The sequence below is a fragment of the Colobus angolensis genome, unplaced genomic scaffold (genome assembly GCF_000951035.1).
Source record: "Colobus angolensis palliatus isolate OR3802 unplaced genomic scaffold, Cang.pa_1.0 Scaffold12, whole genome shotgun sequence".
In the NCBI taxonomy this organism is placed as follows: domain Eukaryota; kingdom Metazoa; phylum Chordata; class Mammalia; order Primates; family Cercopithecidae; genus Colobus; species Colobus angolensis.
Window position 1 is genome coordinate 5,707,235 of NW_012113141.1, and position 25,723 is coordinate 5,732,957.

General features: G+C 41.8%; 1 protein-coding gene across 5 annotated transcripts in view; it reads right to left on the reverse strand.

Annotated features, from left to right (window-relative positions):
* The window catches only part of MICU1 (mitochondrial calcium uptake 1), a 285,211-nt gene that overhangs the window by 62,069 nt on the left and 197,419 nt on the right, over nucleotides 1-25,723 (reverse strand). For all 5 annotated transcript variants that reach the window (XM_011927810.1, XM_011927803.1, XM_011927818.1 and 2 more), the window contains one exon: nucleotides 4,408-4,545. In XM_011927810.1, coding sequence (XP_011783200.1) covers nucleotides 4,408-4,545 — 138 coding nt within the window. The remainder of the gene's footprint in view (nucleotides 1-4,407; nucleotides 4,546-25,723) is intronic.

A 25,723-nucleotide genomic window follows, 5' to 3' on the forward strand; every position in this document is an offset into this window, starting at 1 on the left:
AAGCCTGGTCAAAATAAAGGAGCATGTCTGAATGCAAACACTATACTTCCAGCATAGGGGCTAAAAAATCCACCTATACATTCGTAATCAGTTTTTTGAAATTACGATTTCCAACAGACATGAGCTAAGTACTGGGTAGTGTAGAAGTGCTCTATGGGAGATAAATGTTTTTTCTCTGTCACTTTCCATTAATGATGAGTTTTCCCCACAGCCAAGAGAACACCTGCTGTGGGAAAAGGCTGGACTGAGTTCACAGAAGCTGACGCTTCCTCTCGGAGTCCAGCCTGCCCTCATTTGCAGCCCACAGCCTGGTTCAGAGGTCCTTTCAACTTTTCAACACCCAAGACAAGGAGGAAAAAGTCTGGCTGATAAGAAGGGCTTTCCACCAAGTTGGGGCAATGCTATGCATACAAGATTTCTTGCACAAAGACTAAGTAGGAAAACTGGGACAAGCACTAGCAATCCTCTATCTTATTTTCAATTATTGAATCTTTAAAGCTAGAAGGGCCCTTACAGCAAGCATCTAGGATAAGCCTCTCAATTAATGAGGCCAATAAGGTTAAGTGATTTGTCTAATGACTATGGAAACCTCTAAGGCAGAAGTTGATCTCAAGTTTTCCATCTTCATGCCTACCATGCCACACTACCTTGGTCATATGGTTTGGCTGTGTCCCCACCCAAATCTTGAATTGTAGCTCCCATAATGCCCATGTGGTGTGGAAGGGACCTGGTGGAAGGTAACTGAATCATGAGGGTAGATCTTCCCTGTGCTGTTCTTGCGATAGTGAATAAGTCTCAGAAGATCTGATGGTTTCATAAAAAGGAGTTCCCCTGCACCTGCTTTCTTTCTTGCCTGCCACAATGTAAGACGTGTCTTTTCATTTTTTTTCCTTTTTATTTTTTTTGAGACGGAGTTTTGCTCTTACTGCTGAAGCTGGAGTGCAATGGCGCGAACTTGGCTCACCACAACCTCCACCTCCTGAGTAATTCTCCACCTCCTGAGTGATTCTCCTGCCTCAGCCTCCTGAGTAGCTGGGATTACAGGCATGCGCCACCATGCCGCGCTAATTTTTTGGATTTTTAGTAGAGACGGGTTTCTCCATGTTGTTCAGGCTGGTCTCCAACTCCCGAACGTAGGTGATTTGCCCGCTTTGGCCTCCCAAAGTGCTGGGATTACAGGCGTGAGCCACCGCACCCAGCCATAAGACATGTCTTTTCTTCTCCTTTGCCTTCCGCCATGATTGTGAGGCCTCCCCAGCCATGTGGAACTATGAAATCAAACCTCTTTCCTTTATACATTACCCAGTCTCGGCATGTCTTTATTAGCAGCAAGAGAATGGACTAATACACTTGGCAATCTCTCATGGAATATTTTTAGTGCCAGGTTAGATTCTTGGTCATGGTCAGATGGTAGCCATTGTCCAGTGGGAAGAGTACTGGGCTGGGAATGAGAAGATCTGGGTTCTAGCCTTAGCACTGCTTTGTGTGTTTGTGTGTGTGTGTTCTCTTAGAGGTCTCAATTTTTATTTATTTTTTTAAGGCAAGGTCTCATTCTGTCACCCAGGCTGGAGTGCAGTAGCATGATTATAGCTAATTGCAGCTTCAACCTCCCCAAGCTCAGGTGATCCTCCCACCTCAGTCTCCTGAGCAGGTGGGACTACAGGCACATGCCACCATGCCTGGCTAGTTTTTGTACTTTTTGTGGAGACAAGGTTTCGCCACTTTGCCCAAGCTGGTCTTGAACTTCCGGGCAGGAGAACTTCTAGGCAGGAGAATCACTTGAACCCAGGAGGTAGAGGTTACAATGAGCCGAGATCGCGCCATTGCATTCCAGCCTGGGCAACAACAGTGAAACTCTGTCTCAAAAAAAATAAATAAATAAAAAGAAAAAAAAAAATAAAAGACACATCTTACATTGTGGCAAGTCTTGAACTTTGATTCTCCCGCCTCGGCCTCCCAAAGTGCTGGGATTACAGGCATGAGCCACTGTGCCCGATGAGGCCTGACCTTTTAACTGGTCTCTGCTTCTATTTGTTCATCTCACTCTCAGATGCTGACTCAGTCCTATCATCTTTTCTTTTTTTTTTTCTTTTTCTTTTTTTTGAGACGGAGTTTCATTCTTTCTCCCACGCTGGAGTGAAGTGGTATGATCTTGGTTCACTGCAACCTCCACCCTTCCTCTGCAACCCCCCTTCCCCGGGTACAAGCGATTTTCCTGCCTCAACCTCCCAAGTAGCTGGGATTATAGGTGCCCACCACCACGCCTGGCTAATTTTTGTACTTTTAGTAGAGATGGGGTTTTGCCATGTTGGCCAGGGTGGTCTTGAACTCCTGACCTCAGATGATCTGCGTGTCTTGACCTCCCAAAGTGTTAGGATTACAGGCATGAGTCACTGTGTGCAGCCACCACCTTTTCTTTCCTTGTGCCAAGTGCAGCTGGTGTTGAAGGGTACCAGAGTGCAGCATTGCTAGAGTGTTCCACAAACCCATGGTCTCCAACCTCAAGGCTGTTCAACAAACTCTAACTCATCTCCTGAATTCTAATAGACTTATTATCAGTCTTTCTGTTTCTATGCTTGCTCTTCTCCAAACTATCTTCCACAAAACACCCAGAGTTGTCTCTTTAAACGTAGATATAACCAGGTCATTTCACTACTCACAACTCTTTAATGGTGTTCCATTGCACTGTGAGTAAACTCCAAACTCCTTCCATTCTTATGAAGTCTTGCATGTTCTGTTCCTCATATCCCTCTCTGAGCTCAGCTCAGGCCATTCTCCTTTTTGCTCAGAACCTTCTATACAAACTCGTCCCCTTTCAGTTCTTCACACATGCCAGGTTTGTTTTTCCCGCTTGTTATGGACTGACCCCACCCCTCACCCCATTCATATGTTGAAGCCCTCCCTAACCCCCAGTGTGCCCAATGTGGTTGTATTTGGAGATGGGGCCTTAAAGGAAATAACAAGGCTAAATGAGGTCACAAGGGTGGGGCCCTAATCTGCTAGGATTAGTGTTCTTATAAGAAAAAACACAAAGAGATTTCTCTCTCTCTTCATGCACACATACTGAGGAAAGGCCGTGTGAAGATACATTGAAAAGGCAGCTACCTGCAAGGCAGGAAAAGAGCTCTTATCAGAAACTAAATCAGCTGGCACCTTGATCACCGGCTTCTAGCCTCCAGGAATGTGAGAAAATAACTTTCTCTTGTTAAAGCCACCCAGTCTGTGGTATGTTGTTACAGTAGCCCGAGTAGGCTAATACAGTGCCTTGGAATTTGCCTATGTGATGTCCCACTTTCCAGAGCCTCCTTTTCCACCTCTCTCCTTTCTCTGCTTCTGTAATTTTCACCGAATATGCCTTCTGACTAGACCACTCTAATGAAACAGCCCTCTCAAAGGTCACCAATTATTGCCATTTCACCAAAACCAATGGATGTTACCACCTTTACCTTACTGGATCCTCGCTGTTATATGTGACATGGTAGACCCCTCAGTTCTTGAACCCTCTACTTCCTTGGCTTTGATTTCACTACTCTTTTTAGGTTCTTTAGGTATTCGCTTTTTCTTTTTTTTTGAGATGGAGTCTCACTCTGTTGCCCAGGCTGGAGTGCAATGGCACAATCTTGGCTCACTGCAACCTCTGTCACCCGGTTTCAAGTGATTCTTGCGCCTCAGCTTCTGAGTAGCTGGGATTATATACGCGTGCCACCATGTCCACCTAATTTTTGTATTTTTAGTAGAGATGCGGTTTCACCATGTGGGCCAGGCTGGTCTTGAACTCTTGACCTCAAGTGATCCACCTGCCTTGGCCTCCCACAGTGCTGGGATTACAGGTGTAAGCCACGGCACCCAGCTTCTTTAGGTATTCTCTAACCATTTCTTCTAGATTTGCTTCCTGAGCTGCTTGAATGTTTGTGTCCCATTGGCTTCCGTCCTTGGCCCATAGTTCTTTTCTGTGAAATACCCTCCTTGGGTAATCTCATCTGTTCTTATGGTTGTAATGCTAACATGTGTTGATGATTCCCAAACCTATCTCAGATCTCTAAGGTAACGTGAATATGCAGCCGCCTGCTGACCATCTCTGCTTGGATAGTCCACAGGCATCTTAAATTTAAGATGTCCATGACTGAACTCTTTATTTTCCCATCTAAACCAGTCTCTCTTTTAAAATTCTCAATTTCAGTTGGTGCCACCCTTTCCTAAACAAGAAACCTGGGGTGATTCTGGACGCTGTCCTCTTCCTCACCCACTGCTTATTTCTTTTCTCCCTTTGGACCTTAGGTACCAGAAATGAATTAGGTGTAATCATTGGTTCATGAAATACTCTCATCATTATGTTAGTACCTTCATATTAAATAATAAGCATACATTCCCACAGTTTCTTTTCTTCCTCTAGCCAAAGCTACCTACCTTTCCTTCTTTGAAGTGCTTCTTGAGCTGCCTCTGCATGGCGGTCAGCTTCTTGGACTGCACCCCACTGTAGGCAAGTAGCATGCCACCAAATTGCCTCTCAGTAATTCTCCCATCCACAGGGTCATGGCGTTCAAACTGGGAGGGAAACAGAAAGAGTGTTCCTGGGGTCAATGGAAAGTATTTTGACACGGAACATGGAATGATCAGCTGTGTTTGATGGCAGAAAATAGCTGATGACTGGGATTATATTTTTGAGCTACAATTCTCAGTAAGATCTGCAGAAACTAAGAAACAGAAGCTCTAGGTTCTTATCCCAGATCTGCCACTTACTATTGTCAGAGACAGTCAAACCAGAGCAACAGCATCTTGAGCATCTTGAGTAAGGGCTAGGAAAAATGAGGCTGGGACTTGCTGGGCTGCATTCCCAGGAAGTTAGGTATTCCTAGCCTTGGGATGTCTATGGTTAATGGAACAGATTGATAACGTTTACTGAACAGATCCAGACTCAGCAATGTCCTGATATCCTGTATCTTGTGAACAGAAGCATTCCTAATTTTGTTTTAAAGATAATAATATTGATTACGCTTCTAAAAAATTCATAAAGGTCTGAGAGTATAATTTTAAAGAAGAGTAATATATTTTCAAGTTTCCCCAAAATACCAATAAAATGTCAGGACATTGATAGAGATAGGACTTACATATGAGATGCGAAATAAGAAAGTTAAGAGTGAATTTCTCTTTCAGTTCTCATTTCTTCAGTTAGCTCAGTAAGTTGATAGAGACCTAAATTTGTTTCCTCAGTGGTGAGACTGTGTCAATGAGCAAGACATAGAACTGTATTTTAATACAATTACTTTTGTATAAACCTGTAACAGTGACCACTTCCCCCACCCCCCGCCCCTCTTTTTTTTTTTTAAGATGGAGTTTCACTCATCACCCAGGTTGGAGTGCAATGGTGCAATCTTGGCTTACTGCAACCTCCACCTCCCAGGTTCAAGCGATTCTCCTGTCTCAGCCTCCCGAGTAGCTGGGATTTCAGGCATGCACCACCATGCCTGGCTAATTTTTGTATTTTTAGGAGAGATAGGGTTTCACCATGTTGGCCAGGCTGGTCTTGAACTCCTGACCTCAGGTGACCCACTGGCCTCGGCTTCCCAAAGTGCTGGGATTACAGGCATGAACCACCATGCCTGGCCTAACAGCGACCATTTACTGAGTATGTACTATGGTCCAGGTATTTCACCCATATGTTCTTTCTTTATTTATTTATTTATTCATTTTGAGACGGAGTCTCGCTCTGTCGCCCAGGCTGGAGTGCAGTGGCCGGATCTCAGCTCACTGCAAGCTCTGCCTCCTGGGTTCACGCCATTCTCCTGCCTCAGCCTCCCACGTAGCTGGGACTACAGGCACCCGCCACATCGCCCGGCTAGTTTTTTGTATTTTTTAGTAGAGACGGGGTTTCACCGTGTTAGCCAGGATGGATTCGATCTCCTGACCTCGTGATCCGCCCGTCTCGGCCTCCCAAAGTGCTGGGATTACAGGCTTGAGCCACTGCGCCCGGCCCATGTTCTTTTTTTTAATGACTTAAAAAATTTTTTTTGTAAATAGAGATGGGGTTCTCGTTATGTTGCCAGACTGGTCTTGAACTTCTGGGCTCAAGCAGTCTGCCTGCCTTGGCCTCCTAAAATGCTGGGATACAGGTGTGAGTCACTGTGCCTACAGTCACTATAACAGCCTCTGGAGCACCTATTGTTAGCTCCACTCTGCAGATGAGAAAACTGAGGTAACATGCAGCTACCTGTGACAGAGCTTGGATTTGAATTCAGCCCTATTTGGGTCCAAAGACTATTTCTCAACACCATACCATTTCCTACTTCTGAGTACATTCGCTTCCTGTAGAATAGCACTGTGTTGTTTTGGATAAACTTATACAGCCATGGGGCTTAGTCACATTTAAATGAGACACAAAACTATGTCCAAAGAAATCAACATCATCAATTATTAGGTGAAAGCCTCTTTTTCAGCACTGCCACTGAATATTTGATGTTTGTCACACCATCATTCTACAGAGCTGATTAATTTTTGACAATACCAAAAGTTTTCAGGATTCAATTTAAGTGTGACTTGTGACTCAGTTTACTATCCTGAAACAAAGTGGAGGACTGACACCATTTTCTAAATGGGCATACTTTCTGCAATGTTTAAATCAGATTTCAGCGAAACCTGGGTAAAAGTTCACCTATGAGCTTCTTCAACGCGTGTGAAACAAGGCTGTGCTCCCTGCTCTCCGGGACAGACTTTAATGATTTAGAGTGTTCATTCTACCCTTATGTGGAAGGTTTCACAGCTGTGGGGCAATCCCATGTGTTGGGATTAGATGAATTTTCAGCTTTATCTCACCAGATAGATTCATGGTCGAAAAGTTTCTTGTTTGTGACACTGGCAGCAGCTGCAGCTTGCTCAAGGCTTACAAAAAGGCCTTTATTTTCTGTTCTCTATAGGGGCACAAGGCCTCGCCTCTGTTTTGTTTCAGACAGTAAGGTCAATTTCCAGCAGAGACGCCCAAGCAACAATTCCAATGCTCAGATTACCATTTTTACTAATGTTCTTTGAAAACTCAGACTTGTCTTTTGGTAATGGGCTCTATTATGATTATTTTTAAGTGACTGGAATCTGAAAGGGCTTAAAAACAATCAACTTCCACTTGTCCAAGTCGTATGGCTGCTTCGAAGCTTACTACTTCAGCTCTGCAATTTGATTTTGGGCAGCACCTCTCCTTCTAGGTTTTTAGGCTCTTTCTGAGGCAGGACCCCCCTTATTTCTGAGGTCTTAAACATGGCTGGAGGGAGCCATGGAGATCTGTTTTCCTTTACACGCAAAACTGCTAATGGAAACAGACTTGAACTAATGTCCTATTTGTTCAAAATTTATTAACTGAAGACCTACTACGCTAAGGCTGGGGAAGTCTGAAGGTAGTATCTCAAGGACCTTCATTAGGGTTAGATTTTCAAGGGCAATAGCTAGATATCATGTGGCTGTAGGGGTCAAGTGTATGCAGGGTTAAATACTGCTAATCCAAAAACCCCAAATCTGAAATGCTTCAAAATCCAAAACTATTTTTGTTGTTGAGCGACAGAGTCTTGCTCTGTTGCCCAGGCTGGAGTGCAGTGGCATGATCTTGGCTCCCTACAACTTCTGCCTCCTGGGTTCAAGTGATTCTCCTGCCTCAGTTTCCCAAGTAGCTGGGACTACAGGCATGTGCCACCATGCCCAGATAATTTTTGTAGTTTTAGTAGAGACAAGGTTTCAGTATATGTTGGCCAGGCTGGTCTCAGACTCCTGACCTCAGGTGATCCGCCTGCCTTGGCCTCCCAAAGTGCTGAGATTACAGGCGTGAGCCACTGCACCTGGCCCCAAATCCAAAATTTCTTGAGCACCAACACGATGCTCAAAGATCATGCAAAAGGGAAATGTTTATTGGAGCATTCTGGATTTTTTTTTTTTTTTTTCCAGACAGGGTCTTGAACCATCACCCAGGCTGGAGTGCAGTGGCACAATCATGGCTCACTGCAGCCTCGACCTCCTGGGCTCAAGTGATCTTCCCATCTTAGCCTTCTGAGTAGCTGGGACTATAGGCGTGCACTACCATGCCTGGCTAATTTTTGTATCTTTTGTAGAGATGGGGGTATCCTATGTTGCCTGGGCTGTTCTTGAACCCTTGAGCTCAAGCTATCTGCCCACCTAAGGCCTCCCACAGTGCTGCAATTACAGGCGTGAGCCACAGTACCCGGCCTGAATTTTGGATTTTTGGATTAATGATGCTCAACCAGTAAGTGTAACGCAAATGTTCCAAAATCTGAAACACTGCTGGTCCTAAGCATTTTGGATAAGGGATACTCAACTGCTATCTTAAGCTGGGACAATCCTGTGGGTGCACTCCTGGAGTGCCATATGCATGTAATCAATCCTCAAGGTCGTGGGAGGATCTTCTGAGGAAAGACACAGGTTATTACAAAATTATCATAATGTAGAAAAGTTCTAATTGCGTATGTGGAAGTAATTCAAATTGCTGGCTTATATTTTACTTCACCCAACCTATTTTCCACTAATGTTGGAACCTCTGACGTTCTACTTCAATGAAAATAAAAAGCCTCCACTGTGTTTGATTCTGAAGCACAGCATGTGTGCACTCCAGCACACCACCCACCATCTGCATTGTTTTTCCGTGTCTAGGAAGAGAGCTTAACCGCCTCACATTTCCCCTTCGGCAGCCATTGCCACTTTCTCAAATGGATACAAGCTGTTGTTTCCCTGTTGTTCCCCAGGGGGCTGCAGGGTAGGCAAAGAGGAGCCAAAAAACTGCAAGGTTTTTCCTGGCTTTCTGTTCACACTGCGCCTCTTGTTCGCACCCCTGTCCCTTGTCATTTTGGAAGGACAGATGGTCTACACGTATCTAGATGAAATTACTTAAGAATGGGAAACCAGGAAAGGAAGAAAACATGTATTATGAACAAAGGCCAAAAGTAAGGTTAGAAGCATAGTAAAAGGAAAAAGAAATCAGTATCTGCAAGTGGGTCTTCATTTATTGAAGACTTTTGAGGTTAATGTATCCAACAAATGTAAACAGCCTTCTTCTCTTTCATATAGTTATCCTTCAAGGGACTCTGTCCATTCCCCAGAGTAAATCCTATCCTCATACAAGTTTTCAGAATGATAAATTCTGGGGACCAGGTATAGTGGCTCATGCCTGTAATCCCAGCACTTTGGGAGGCTGACATGGGTGGATCACTTCAGCCCAAGAGTTCAAGACCAGCTTCAGCATCATAGACCCAATCTCTAAAAATATATATACATAAATATAAAATATATAATATATATATTTATATATTAAAAAGAATTATAAATTTCTTGATAGGCTTCTGAACTGTGTAGTGCAAGATTGCACAGTGATCTCAAGCTGCTGAGCTGAACACATCTGTGTTTTTGAATCTGATGGTATGCAGCTTTTGAGGTCCTAACCATGCCACTGCGACTACTATCAGGAGTCTCAGAATAACTGTGTTATGCCCACCTAAAGGAAAATGATTACAGGCAAAGTTCTTCACTGTAAACCTACCCAGTGAGCATGACATACACATTTCATAGTTTGAATGGAAATCTATGTTACTGCAACTGACAAGGGACACTCAAGAGCCAAGGTCAGACTGCCAGGAGCCTGAACTTTCTTGATCTTTAAAGAGGCAGCTCTATTGCGAACACTAACAAGGTTGTCTTTTGACTAGCTGGCAAACTGAGGAAGAAGGTTCACAATCTAGAACAGAGGCAACACAGTTTAGTGCCCTCAGCAGGGGCCAAAACAAGTCATTAGAGTCTTGGCCCATAAGATTATAGATTACCAAACTCAACTGCTAGAGCTTTCTACTTCCAATCTAAACATTCCTTCCGTTTTATTTTATTTTATTTTTGAAATGGAGTTTTGCTCTTGTTGCCCAGGATGAAGTGCAATGGCACGATCTACACTGCAGCCTTCGCCTCCTGGTTCAAGCAATTCCCCTGCCTGAGCCTCCTGAGTGTCTGGCATTACTGGCGCTCGCCACCACGCCTGGCTAATTTTTTGTATTTTTGGTAGAAATGGGGTTTCACCAAGTTGGCCAGGCTGGTCTTGATCCTGACCTCAGGTGATCCACCCGCCTTGGACTCCCAAAGTGCTGGGATTATAGACGTGAGCCACCGTACCTGGCCTCCTTCCATTTAAAAATGGTTTTTAAGAAAAAATTTCAGGTTGGTGATCAAATCAACTGACTGATGAGTACCAATCAGAACAGTCAGACAAGGAAAAGGTTAACCCTCCAGCCTGACAGTCAAAACCACGAAGATAATAAGATTAATGCATGAATTTATTACAAGATAATAACAATCAGGAAATATTTGACTGAGGGTACCAAGGAAAAATATTTTAGATTTGTAACAAAAGGTTTCAAGGTTTGATATGTTTTCGTTTCATTCCACAGAAGGTAATATACTGAAGTGACTAAGAATATGGATTTTACAATCAGGAAGACCTGGATCCAAATTCTGACCTGAACCCATACTTGCTGGCTGTGACTTCAAGGAAGTGGCTTACCCGTTCTGAGGGTTCATATCTTCTTACCAAAAAATAAAGATAATATTTGTGACTTCAAAGTGTTGCTGTAAGGATTAAACGGGATAATATATGTAAAGAAATTAGTACAGAGTTTGACACCCAGTTAACATTCAATAAATGGGCCAGGCATGCTGGCTCACACCTGTAATCCCAGCACTCTGGGAGGCCGAGGTGGGAGGATCACTTGAGGCCAGGAGTTTGAGACCAGCCTGGCCAACATGGTGAAACCCTGTCTCTATTGAAAATACAAAAATTAGCTGGATGTGGTGGTGTGCGCCTGTAATCCCAGCTACTCAGGAAGCTGAGGCAAGGGAATCAGTTGAACCTGGGAGGTGGACGTTGCAGTGAGCCAAGATTATGTCACTGTACTCCAGCCTGGGTGACAGAGCAAGACCCTGCCTCAAAAAAAAAAAAAAAAAAAAAAAATTCAATAAATGCAGCAATTATTTTTATTTATTATTCAACACATTAGAATGACTTCAGGATTTAACTACTTAGAGTTGCTTAAAGCAGAACACCAACTTAATAACCTGTACCCTTGCTGTAATTATAAAACAGAAAATCTGGCATAAAGGAAGAGCTCAGTAAATATGTATTGAATGAACACAGACAAAACACAAGAAAATTCACAACACTTCTGTCCTATTGTTGGGAAGGTTTCCTATCTAAGGCAAGGAATATCTTTACATTTATCTCTTAATATCTACTTCCATGATACTGATTTCTGTAAGGATAGTCTTGAGAATGCCATTCATTCTGGCTAATCAGTAACATATCTGAGTGCTTATACTTGCCAGGTGCTGTCCTAGGAACTAACCTTTGATAATTCTCGCAATGCTATATAACAGGTAATAGTATTACTCTATTTCATAGACAGAGAAAAGTGAAATAACTTGCCCACACAGTTAATGTGGAGAGAAATTTCTCTCTGGTCTCAGTATCAGAACAGTTGATATGTTCTTATTTTAAAGTCAATGTGAATCATGTTTTCCTTTTTATCCTGGTTACTGGAAAGCTTATAGTCAAGTTTGTGGGCCTCTTCTAGAATAGGAGACATTATGACGTACACTTTTCATACTAACCTTACTTTTCTTAAAAGAAAGTTTAGGCTTTCTTTTACTTTCTTCTTTAATTTTAATTTTTCAGAAAGTTTTTACTTTTGTCTCACTGACTGTACTTTTTATGACTTTCTGAAATCCCTTCTTGAAAAAGGCAAGATTTTAAAAAATGGCATTGGACATCTAGGCTGTTTCATTTTTTGTCTATGATAAATACCACTCGATAAACTTTTTCTGAACTTAATTTTTCATCATTATTTTAGGAATTAATCCCTAGAAACAAAATTTTGAAATATAAATTATGGGCTCTTAAAATTTTATTGTGAAATATTTGACATATACATAATACTACATATAAGACAAGTTATGAAGCGTAATAAAACAAACACCACGAGCCTCCCACTTACCCTGAGAAAGGAAGCACCAGTACTCCATTTGAAACCCATGCCCTACCTCCCTTTTCTAGTACATTATTATTATTATTATTATTTTTAGATAGAGCCTCGCTCTGTTGCTCAGACTGGAGTGCAATGGCATGATCGGGCCTCACTGCAACCTCCACCTTCCAGGTAAAAGCAGTTCTCCTGCCTCAGCCTCCCGGTAGCTGGGACTACAGGCATGTGCCACCACACCTGGCTAATTTTTGTATTTTTAGTAGAGACGGGGTTTCACTCCATTGGCAGGCTGGTCACGGACTCCTGACCTCAGGTGATCCGCCTGCCTCAGCCTCCCAAAATGCTGGGATTACAGGCGTGAGCCACCATGCCTGGCCTATTATTTTCAATAGTTTAAAACAGAAGTTTGTATTCCTAAACAATATACTGTTTACTTTTGCTTCCTTCCACACTTTATAAAATGGTATCACACTGGATATATTCTTTTGCAATTTGTTTTTTTTAATCCACATTATATTTTAAGGATTCCTACATGTTACAACATTTAGCTGTGCTTCTTTCATGTTTACTGTTATAGATTTCTACTGCTTTAAATATACCTTTCTCTCTCTCTCTCTCTCTCTCTCTCTCTCTCCATCCATGCATCCATCCATCTATTCTTTGAGATGGAGTCTTGGTCTGTCACCCAGGCTGGAGTGCAGTGGTGTGACCTTGGCGCGCTGCAACCTCTGTCTCCCGGGTTCAAGTGATTCTCATGCCTCAGCCTCCTGAGTAGCAGGGATTGAGGCGAGCATCACCACGCCAGCTAATTTTTGCATTTTTAGTAGAGACGGGGTTTCGCCATCTTGCCCAGGCTGGTCGCAAATTCCCGGCCTCAAGTGATCCTCCCACCTTGGCCTCACAAAGTGCTGGGATTATGAGTGTAAGCCATTGTGCCCAGCTTCTACCACTATGTATGTATCAGTTTTCCTACAAATGGACGTCTCCATTATTGTCAGCTGTTTGCTATTATGAACAATGCTGTTATGAACATTTTTAGGTAAGTGCGCTGGTGAAAGAAGAACAAGAGTTCTGAGACTAGGGTGTATACCTGGACGTGGAACTGCTGGCTTTCAAGATAATGCCCAATAATTTTGCAAAATAATCACACTAACACTTTTTATCTGCTATGTATAAGAATGCCCACTGCTTTGCATCATCAGCAGCACTTAGTATTGTCAGTTTTTATTTTTTGCCAGTCTCTTGGGTCTAAAAATGGTAGAGATAAACTATTTAATGCTTCCGATGTATTTTGCCAAATTAATTTCCAGAAAGATGTATCAATTTGCAATCCCACTAGTATATATGAGAATATACATTTCTTAGGATCCTTAACAAAATCAAACATAATAAAAAATTTTTGCTACAGGAAAAGTGACAACTCATTTTAATTAGTATTTCTTTGATTACTAGGTTGACCATTTTTCTAACATATGTAGTGCTCATTTATATTTCTTCCTCTGTGAATTTTTTATGTTCTTTGTCTATTTTTAAAAATAGCAATGTTGATATTTGTCTCATTAGCTTAAGATTAAAAATATTTGTTTTTTGTTAACGTATTGCTTTTTTTTTTTTTTTTTAATTTGAGACAGGGTCTCACTCTGTCACCCAGGCTGCAGCACAATGGTATGATCAACGCTTACTGCAGCCTCAACTTCCTTGGCTCAAGCAATCCTCCCACCTCAGCCCCCTGAGTAGCTAGGACTACAGGCATGTGCCACCATGCCCAGGTATGTTTTTAAAAATTTTAATACAAATAAGTATAAAAACTAAATTTTCATTTTATAGAGACGGGGTTTTCCTCTGTTGCCCAAGATAGTCTCAAACTCCTGGCCCCAAGTGATCCTCCCACTTTGGCCTCCCAATGTGCTGGGATTACAGGCATGAGCCACCATGCCTGCCAATTTTTTTTGCCCAGTGTATCAGCCCATTTGCATTGCTATAAAGGAATACCTGAAGCTGGGTAATTCACAAAGAAAAGAGGTTTATTTTGGTTCTGCAGGCTGTAGGGGAAGCATGATGCCAGCCTCTGCTTCTGGTGAGGGCTTCAGGGAGTTTACAGGGATGGTGGAAGTTGAAGCAGGAGCAGGCATATCACATGGTGAGAGTGAAGAAGAGAGAGGGGGAAGGTTCCAAGTTGTTTTGAAAAACCAGCTCTCATGTGAACTACGAGAGCAAGAACTCATTCATTACTATGGGGACGGCACCAAGCCATTCACGAGGGATCCACTCCCAGGACCCAAACACCTCCCACTAGGCCCAGCCTCTAACATTGGGGGTCACACTTCAACATGAGATTTGTAGAGGACGAATATCCAAACCATATTACTCAGTTTGCCCATCTGTTAATATTGTTTAGGTCTGTTTTATGTGTGGAAATTTAAAATCTTTATTGTAGTCAAATGTGTGGATCTTTTTCTTTTTCTTTTTTTTTTTGAGATGGAGAATCACCCAGACTGGAGTGCAGTGATGTGATCTTGGCTTTCTGCAACCTTTGCCTACCGTGTTCAAGTGATTCTCCTGCCTCAGCCTCCTGAGTAGCTGGGATTACAGGTCTGTGCTACCATGCCCAGCTAATTTTTGCATTTTTTAGTAGAGATGAGGTTTCACTATGTTGGCCAGACTGGTCTTGAACTCCTGACCTCAGGTCATCCTCCTGCCTTGGCTTCCCAATGTGTTGGGATTACAGGCGTGAGTCACTGGCACCTGGCCTGTGGAACTTTTTCTTCACAACTTGTTTTTTTTTGAGACAGAGTCTCGCTCTGTTGCCCAGGCTGGAGTGCAGTGGCACAATCTCGGCTCATCACTGCAACCTCCATCTCCCGGGATCAAGTGATTCTCCTGCCTCAGCCTCCCAAGTAGCTGGGATTACAGGTGCATGCCACCATGCCCGGCTAATTTTTGTATTTTTAGTAAAGACAGGGTTTTACTATGTTGGTCAGGCTGGTCTCGAACTCTTGACATCGGGTGATCCACCCGCCTCAGCCTCCCAAAGTGCTGGGATTACAGGTGTGAGGTACCATGACCAGACTACAACTTCTTTCATTGGCTTATATTCTAGGGAATCTTTCCTCATTAGATAAGAAGGTAATTAAATATTGACCTACAGTTTCTTTATTTTAAACAAGGAAACTTAACTTAAAATATTGAAACACCTCAATATCAATCAATGATGATGATTAAATCCTTAGAACAAAACAGCAGATCATCAGCTCAGTTTGCTTTAAAAAGTCCTCCAGTACCCTGACTTTAACTTTTCTGAATGCTTGGGAATTTGGAATAGAATGGGGGCATCTACCTCTAAGTTAATCACATTCCCCTTGTGGAGGGAATAATCTTGAGTAAATCCAGTCCATTTACTTTTTTTTTTTTTTTTAAACCAGTTTAAATGTATGTCATTAGGTATGGAGAGATGGAGAAAGTGGGAAATAATAATTCAGTTCCAAAGCAAAGAAGGCCTAAACGGGCCATTTTCCTTACTTAGAAAAATTCTCTAGATGGTTAAAGAACCATCCATATTCTATTATTTATAATGGCAAACATTTACACAGCACTTATTACGTTCCAGAGCCTATACGAAGTGCTTTCCATCAACTCAGAGAGCATTTTAAATTACATAAAACTTGTTGGTTATCTTTCCTTCAGACCTTGATCAATAAGAACAAGACTTAAACTCTGGCAGAATTAACTGCTATTTAATATTCTAACCAATCTATGAAGTTAATGTTTCTACATGAAATTGCTAAAAATTTCACGACATTTTCCCTTTTAGATGACTCTTCAGCAAGCAGAAGTTCTTAATATATCCAATTTCTGCTTTCAATAACATCAAAAAACCCTAGTCTTGTGTTACATACTTCTCTAAGATTTAGAAGGCCCAACATTATTCAGAGTTCAAGGACATTCTTCTTTTCATATGAGATTTTAAGAGTTTTGGAAACAGAGAGACGTCTGTTAGAACAAAATATAACAGCTCCAATTTTAGGAGTTAAGAACCAAGGACTAATTGCAGTAGGAAAGCAAACTGCTATTTTCTGTCACCTGAGTGTCAGTTTGCTTTCCTGTAACTCCATCAAAGAGCACTCTGGGATCTATTGCTTAGATAAAAATATTAATATAACACATTCCCACACTCTTTTTGTCCTAGCATTGCTGACAGCTTATCAGTATTCATAAGAGAGTTGGAGATTTAGCTTGTTAATATACTCAACACCTAAAGACCCCTATACCAGGTTTGACATGCTGATTTTTCCTAAAGATGTGGCAAATTGTGAAAAGCAGTAATGAATGTGAAAAGCTGTTAGGAAGTAATGATAATAATTAACATATAGGATTTACTTCGGGCTTAGCAATCCATAGTTGATTATCTCCTCATGACTGTGAGTAACTGAATAAATAAAAATAAAAATGAAGAAATAAAGGCCAGGTATGGTGGCTCATGCCTGTGATCCTAGCACTTTTGGAGGGAAGGTGAGGGTACGGCTTGAGGCCAGGAGTTAGAGAATAGCCTGGGCAGCACAGTGAGACCCTGACTCTACAAAAATTTAAAAATTAGCTGGGCATGGTAGCACGTGCCTATAGTCCCTGCTACTTGGGAGGCTGAAGTGAGAAGATCACTTGAGTCCAGAAGTTCAAGGCTGCAGTGAGCTATGATCATGCCACTTCACTCCAGCCTGGGACACAATGAGACCCTCTCTAAAAAAAAAAAAAAAAGAAAGAGAAAAGAAAAGGAGGGGGGCATGTTCCAAGATGGCTGAATAGGAATAGCTCTAGTCTGCAGCTACCAGCATGATCGATGCAGGAAACGAGTGATTTCTGCATTTCCAATTGAGGTATCTGGTTCATCTCACTGGGACTGGTTGGACAGTGGGTGCAGCCCAAGGAGGGTGAGCTGAAGCAGGGCAGGGCGTTGCCTCACCTGGGAAGCGCAAGGGGTCAGGGGATTTCCCTTTCCTAGCCAAGGGAAGCTGTGACAGAGTACCTGGAAAAACGGGACACTCCCACCCAAATACTGCGCTTTTCCCAAGGTCTCAGCAACTGGCAGACAAGGAGATTCTCTCCTGTGCCTGGCTCAGCGGGTCCTACACCCATAGAGCCTTGCTCACTGCTGGCGCAGCAATCTGAGATCAAACTGTGAGGCGGCAGCCTGGTTAGGGGAAGGGCATCTGCCATTGCTGAGGCTTCAGTAGGTAAACAAAGTGGCTGGGAAGCTTGAAATGGGCGAAGCCCACTACAGCTCAACAAGGCCTACTGCCTCTAGATTCCACCTTTGTGGGCAGGGCATAGCTGAACAAAAGGCAGCAGACAACTTCTGCAGACTTAAATGTCCCTGTCTGACAGCTCTGAAGAGAGCAGTGGGTTCTCCAAGCACAGCATTTGAGCTCTGAGAATGGACAGACTGCCTCTTCAAGTGGGTCCCTGACCCCTGTGTAGCCTAACTGGGAGACACCTCCCAGTAGGGGCCGACAGACACCTCACATAGGTGGCTGCCCCTCTTGGGGCAGATGCTTCCAGAGGAAGGATCAGGCAGCAATATTTGCTGTTCTGCAGCTTCCGCTGGTGATTCCCAGGCAAACAGCGTCTGGAGTAGATCTCCAGCCAACTCCAAGAGACCTCCTGTCTCAGCCTCCTGAGCAGCTGCGACTACAAGCATGAGCTATCATACTCGTTTAATTTTTGTATTTTTGGTAGAGATGGGGTTTTGTCATGTTGGCCAGGCTGGTCTCAAACTTCTGACCTTAGGTGATATGCCTGCCTCAGCCTCCCAAAGTGCTGGCATTACAGGCATGAGCCACAGCACCTGGCCTGTCCTTTGTTTTTTGAAAATAGTTTTCTCTTTCTCACCTTACAGACTACTATCTATGTGAGAGTCTTCGCTTTTTTTTTTTTTTGAGACAGGCTCTTGTTCTGTCCCCCAGGCTGGAGTGCAGTGGTGCAATCTCAGCTCACTGCAACCTCCACCTCCCAGGTTCAAGAGATTCTCCTGTCTCAGCCTCCCTAGTAGCAGGGATTACAGGCGTGGGCCACCACACCTGGCTAATTTTTGTATTTTTAGTAGAGATGGCCAGGCTGGTCTTGAACTCCTGTGCTCAGGTGATCCACCTGCCTTGGCCTCCCAAAGTGTTGGGATTACAGGCGTAAGCCACCGTGCCCAGCAGCCTTGCAATGTTTACTCTGTCTGTGTCGCACACAGAGCTGGGCCACACTGTGTGTGCTCAATAAATAATTGTGGTTAACTGGTTAAATCTCTGCCTCGTTTAGAAAGTCACCTACCCACTCTGTATTAATCATCTAACAGGAGCACAAGACACACTTTCCAGTCAACACTCTTAAATACCTACAGAGAGACTGTGATACTTCATTAGAATTGATAATTATTCCCAGAGGAGAAAATCCTAAAGCTGCTCCTGAACTTTCAAGGATATGATAGGCTGTGGGCTCTGCTACAAAACTCCATTTGCTCCTTTGCCTGAGTCTACTTATATATAAATTCTTAATAATATTCAGGTCACATCTAAGAGACTGAAAAACAAAACAAAACAAAAAAAAGCAAGTAAGTAAGTCAAGAAGCATGCAGGCAGGATAGGCAAATGTCAGACTTTGTAGGACAGGGTCTGAAACTATGCTGGAAGGATAAATTAGGTAAAAATGGCAGGTACATTTATTCATTCAAGTGAAAACCAACACATCTTATCAGTAAGGTTCCCCTTCTTCTGTCACTTGATTTTAGAAAACTCTACCGTATCTTCAATTTTCACAAAATTCATATCAGGGAAGACATCTGAAAATCACTATAGTCACACTTTAGCCCATTATGAAAATGAGAATGTTGATCAAAACACAGAGGGATACACTCATCTAAATTAGAAATCTGAATTGAAGGATCCATACTCAGCTGATGATATTTGTAGGAGTCCTTTCATTTAGTCGTCACTCACTAAAATTCTAGCTTGGTAGCTTCTGGGAAATACTTTTTGCAGCACAATATATTCCCTGTTTTTTGGCTCTCTGGAAAGATTAGGGGATTCTTCTTGCATCCAGATCAAAGCTGTTCATTATTTGGGGAATATAAATGAAGCTAGTACAGTGGCAAAAATATAAGATTTGCAGTTAGGCAGACTTGGGTTGTTTTTTTTCCTTGGTTATGTACCAACTGTGTACTTCTGGGCAATTTTTAACCTTTCTAAGCCTCGGTTCCTTCATCTATAAAATCGGTATAAAAGAAGTACCTCCCTCTTGGGATTACTTTGAGGGTAAAGTTAGATAATAGATGTGAAACCATATAAAAGCCCCAATTTTAGGAGATAAGAACCAAGGACTAATTGTAGTCCTAATTCATCTTTCTTAAGATGTATTTCCTTTTTTTTTTCTTCCACATTTTAGTATCTCTGAAATCTGTAGGCTTCTTAAAATCGCTATTGGCTATGGAGCAGTTGGCACTGCTTTCACTGACTGTACAAGTATGTCAGAGCTTGCAGAATGCGTGTCAGTAGCTTGGAAGAAAATCTCAGCTAAAAATGGATTATTCTTTTCAGAAATGCTGCACCACCAATGCTCTTGAAGGCTCGGAGAACAATATTGTATGGAAAAACATAGACTTTCATGATTCAGAGTCAAAGGAAATTCAGAGGAGTTGGATCCTGAGTATGAAGAAATTTTAGACCAATTTATTTATTTTGTTTATATGTATGTACAAGAATGCCATAAAATAAAAATCTAAGCCTAATGGAGTATTTTTATTTTGTTTTGTTTTTTTGAGATGGAGTGTCACTCACTCTGTCACCCCGCAGGCTGGAGGGCAGTGGCGTGATCTCGGCTCATTGCAACCTCTGCCTCTCGGGTTCCAGTGATTCTCCTGCCTCAGCCCCCTGAGCAGCTGGGATTACAGGTGTCCGCTACCGTGCCTGGCTAATTTTTGTTTTTAGTAGAGACAGGGTTTCACCCTTTGGGCTAGGCTGGTCTTGAACTCCTGACCTCAAGCGATCCACCTGCCTCGGCCTCCCAAAGTGGCAAGATTACAGGTGTGAACCACCATGCCCAGCCCTAAGGGAGTACTTTAACAGATATTAACTAAACATTTTTAGTGTAAAGCATTTTTGTCATGGTTTGCTCAATAGCATTTTTTCTTTCTTAGTGATTAATAAAATAATAGTGTCTCAAACCAATGTTTCTTTTAGATTCAATGAAATATGGCAGTAGAATGCCTGGCACTTACCAAGAGCTCAGTAAATGTTGGCTGCTATTAATAATGATAGTAAGAACAATGAACAAAAGCTACAAGTAATAAGTTTGTGGTCACACTTGCTTCTGTTAACTTCAGCTCTATTTAAAAGAAATAAACGTTCTGTTTTCTACAAAGACAATAAAAAATAAGATTGAGAAAGGAAAGAAAAACTATAAGTAATTCTCTTAATCCTCTCCTTTCTGTGCTTCACTGCACATTTTGCATGTTTATAAGAAGAGAAAAGACATGTGCAAGACTGGAACTATGCTTAGAGCATGGAAAGTTGAATTATAAACTCTTTCTCCCTGTAAAAACCAGATTTCTGCAAAGGTTTATGGAAACAGGAGCAGTAGGGATAAACTATAAGGCCTGAAGTTACTATGTATGGGACACAAATTAATAGGTTGAGGGATAATAATGTACAAACCGCTTCCGATTCACTCTCTTATTTGAGTCTTATAATAACCTTTGAAGTAGGCATAATAGCTACTGCCTAGAGGGGCCTGGGATTTAAAGAGATAATAGGACAACACCAAGATCACAACACAGGCTACAGGGTTTTAAAATTACTCTATACAGATGTATATTATTGGCATGATTATAGTCATGACAAAATTGTATATTACTGTTTCTATGAATGACTTAACAAGTCCATGATTACAGACTGACTATAAGTATACATATATATTCCTAATAAAAAGAAGAAAAAGAAAACATAGGTAGGCAATTATATGTTAAACTGCTAGTTTATAACCAGGAGGCAATATTGTTAAAAATAGTTACTACTTGAAGTTTTCTATAGGAACAATTTCACAGATGCAATATATGAAAAAATCATTGGTGTACAGGCAGAAAAGTTTAAAAAAAAGATATGAAAAAATCAATTGTGCGTCAGTTAGAAAAATGGCCACGTTCAATGAATCCATCATGAAAAGTCTTGCTATGCTCCACAAAAGCTGGTGAGTTTAACTGAGAGGAACAGAGGTCTATTATATTAGAACGATAAAACAGTTAAGGTTATATCTGCCTTTACCTGGATGAACTGAGCTAAATTATAAAGTTGCATATTCTCAAATTTCTGCCTACACTAAAAACCTACATTTTGAGGACACTATCTCTAAAATTAGTAACACATTATTCTTCAGTCTCCAGAGCTCAAATCCCAGTTGATCTCACTTTTTGTGATGATCCACCCCTTCTTTGATTGGCTTAATCTTATCCATTTTAATTCTCACCATTCAGAAAGCCATTGCATAGGTGATAAGCTCATTCTCATTGGGTACCATGGAAAAAGTTTTTATATGTGTGTGTGTGTGTATTTTTTTTTTTTTTTGAGACAAAGGCTTGCTCTGTTGCCCAGGCTCACTGCAACCTCCACCTCCTGGTTCAAGTGATTCTCCTGCCTCAGCCATCTGAGTAGCTAGGATTACAGGCACACACCACCAAGCCCAGCTAATTTTTGTATTTTTAGTAGAGACAGGGTTTCACCATGTTGCCCAGGCTATTCTGGAACTCCTGACTTCAAGTGATCCACCCACCTTGGCCTCCCAAAGTGCTGCAATTACAGGCATGAGCCACTGCACCTGGCCAAGTTAATATTTTTTAATACACTAAACATTACATTGGAAAGTGCCCAGTTTTTAGAAAAGGGAGAGCTAGAGATTGAAATACAATATACAGAAATTAGAATTCAGATTAAGTTGACTGACAAGCATTAGGAAAAATGCAAGAAAGATTGGGGGACTGAGGCTCAACAACATGTAGCTTAAGGAAGCTTTAATACAAAAGGTGAGAACAGTCCAAACACAGGCAGGTGAGTGGCAAAGGATCTAATGGGCCACACTGTATCACTATCATTCTCCTTTCATAAAAAAAAAAGAAAATATCTTTCACTCTAAGAACAGGAAAACCATGAAGTCCTTTTATGATAATAATTGTAAAAAAAAAGCCAGGAAGAAAATTTGCAAGATTTCTTTTACAGTGCTGTAACCTATTGGTTAATTACTATAAGTTTAGCTGTCCCTTGCTAGACAATTAAACTTTGTTCGTTTCGTTTTGGTTGTTTGAGACAGGGTCTCACCCAGGCTGGAGTGCAGTGGTGCTATCATGGCTCACTGTAGCCTCAACCTCCTGGGCTCAGGTGATCTTCCTGCCTCAGCCTCCGGGGTAGCTGGGACTACAGGCCTTTGCCTCCATGACCAGCTAATTAAAAAATTTTTTTAGTCTGGGCATGGTGACTCATGCCTGAAATCCCAGCACTTTGGGAGGCTGAGGAGGGCGGATCACATGTCAGGAGTTTGAGACCAGCGTCTCAAACTCCTGACACACACAAAAAAATACAAAAATAAATACAAAAAAAAAATACAAAAAATATATATATAAAAAAATAAAAATAAAAAAATACAAAAAAAAAAAAAGAGAGAAAATAACTAACTAATGTTAACATCTTCAGCCAGGCACAGTGGCTCATGTCTGTAGTCCCAGCACTTTGAGAGGCCTAAGCAGGAGAAGCAGAAAAGAACCTGTTTGGCACTGATACCTTCAGTCACCTCTATTCCCACAATCACTGTCAGAAACATCATCTCATCTGAGCACCTCTCTCCATCTCCACCACCATTCTCGTCTTTTGCTTGGACTACTTTACTTGCCGCCTAACTGCGTGATTCATCTCAATCACTCTTAACTAAGAGCCTTTGCACCGCTATTGATTTCCCTGGAGCTCTCTTCCTTCTCCTTCACCTAGTTACCTTGTTTTTATCCCTTGGAGCTCACTTAAACCTCACTCATATCAAGCAAGCTTTTCCTGCTTCACCACCTCTCCACCCCTAATTAGATCACTCCTAATTAGATCACATTTTTGTTACACATTTCCAAAGGACTCTACTTTTTTTTTCAAATCACTTAATTACATAGTCATTTTACTGTTTGTTAAATACCTGTCTCTCTGCAAACACTCCCTGAGAACTTTCACGAGAGAGTGTTGGGCCCGCCATTATTTCCTTAGCGCCTGGCAGAGACAGAGCACAAACCAGATTTTCAGGAAATAGTGTTGAATTAGTAAATATCAGATGTGGACGAAAGCCTGGTAAAGGTACACATACATGTTGATGCCCACTCCCTCTCCAGCTCTCTGTGGCACCTTATGGTCTAGTATATTAGGCATATTTTGGGGTATCAGCCCTGCTTTCAACAATTCGGTCTTCTCCAGGATTCTGCCCACTCCACTTCCCAAACATATGTGGGAACTCCTAAAAGCCATGTTTGTAAATTTGAGGTTCGATGTAGAGACAAACCAATATACTTAAGCATGAAACATTCCTCATTAGCTGTTTTAAAAATGAAAAAGTATCAGAAAATTAAGAAGTATCATTTATGTCTCTTCAGTTGCTTTTTAAGAAACCTTAATTAACTTGATGATTAGAAAGAAAAAAAAATAAAAATAAAAAAACACTTTAGTGCTGCAGGATTTAAAACATAACCTGACTTAATGGTCTCTCTGTGGTACTCTAGGAAACATAGCGGCTGCAGTGGCTCATGCCTTTAATCCCAACACTTTGGGAGGCCAAGGTGGGAGGACTGCTTCAGCCTAGGAGGTCAAGAGCAGCCTGGCCGACATAGTGAGACCCTGTCTTTACAAAATTTTTTTTCTTTTTTTTTTTTTTGAGACAGAGTCTTGCTCTGTTGCCCAGGCTGGAGTGCAGTGGTGCAATCTAGGCTCAGTGCAACCTCTGCCTCCTGGGTTCAAGCAACTGTTGTGCCTCAGCCTCCTGAGTGGCTGGGATTACAGGCACCTGCCACCATGCCTTGCTAATTTCTGTATTTTTAGTAGAGACAGGGTTTCGCCATGTTGGCCAGGCTGGTCTTGAACTCCTGACCTCAGGTGATCTGCCCACTTCGGCCTCCCAAAGTGCTGGGATTACCAGTATGAGCCACTGCGCCAGGCCAGTTAGTTATTTTCAATTTCATCCCTTTACTACAACTCGAATTCTCACTTTTCCTCCTCTAGCTGTCAGGAAGCTGGGAGGCAATAACAAGCCTCAAATCATCTAGGGAGGATACATGCTATCTATGGCCTTGCCATACCAGAGAAGACTACCATATAAATATGAGGCCAAGATTATATATCACATTGTTTTCAGTTTGGAGGCAGAGAAGTTAAACAGTATATTAAATCAGAGCCACCTAACTGAATACACTAAAAATGATGCCACCATGGTAACGTAATGAGGAAATGGCACATTCTTCTGTCACATTCCGGCAGAGAGAGGCAGGTATTTCAAACACAGTCATGTGCCACATAACAATGTTTTGATCACCGAGACTGCACAGATGATGGTGTATATGTTTAGATACACAATTACCTACTGTTGTGTTGCAAATGCCCTGATGGTATCCAGCACAGTAACATACTTGACAAGTTTGTAGCCTCAGAGCAACAGGCGGTCTAGGTTTGTGTAAGCACACTCTATGATGTTTGCATAATGAAATCGCCTAATAATGCATTTCTCAAAATGTATTCCTATTGCTAGGCAATGCATACTATATTCGAAGCTATCTCATAAATAGGGTTTGACATATACTAATTATAGCCTGGCAGTATTCATTTACTAAAATCATGTAACTGTTACTCCCCTCTCAAGATCTGCCCTGTCGAGTCCTGACAGATGGACCTAGTGACTGTTGAAAATCTGAGTGGGAAGGTGAGTCTTTTTCGGATGACCTCTATACAGCAGATCTGGAGGAGACTGGAAGGGTGTGTGTCCCATTACGCCAGTTTGAAATTAATTATGTTTCACTAGGCAGAGGAGGCTCCTGGGCCCAGTTGACCAAGTGTGTGTAAAATGTGATTAGCTTTAGGGAATAAATGATTACATGTGCAAATAAATGGGCTTAGTATACTCACCACATCAAGCAACTCCACAATTTATTATTTTTCTTTGGCAGAAATTGAATGTAAAACCACATTAACCTCACATTTGAGGTTATAAATATCCACAAGTGAGGAAAACCAAAGACATTGTTCCCCCAGCTATCCTAACCCTGTTGGATGATAAATATATATTAAAAGTGAACTATAAAACTTAATTCAAATCCACAGTTAGTACAAGAATATACCACAATATTCTTTATGACAAGCTGTGGAGCTATTACACTAGCAGAGTTTTAATTAACCTTTCCAGGTGGAGGAAAAAAGACTCACAGGCTCTTTGAAGCCAGTAAAAGACAAGATCAGTAAACCAAGCAGTACAATTTCCAGAGCATTGGAAAAATCCCAACATTACTTTATTTTACTTATTTATTTATTTTTGAGATGAAGTTTTGCTCTTGTTGCCCAGGCTGGAGTGCAATGGCACATTCTTGGCTCACTGCAACCCCCGCCTCCCGGGTTCAAGCGATTCCCCTGCCTTAGCCTCCCAAGTAGCTGGGATTACAGGCTTGCACCACTACACTG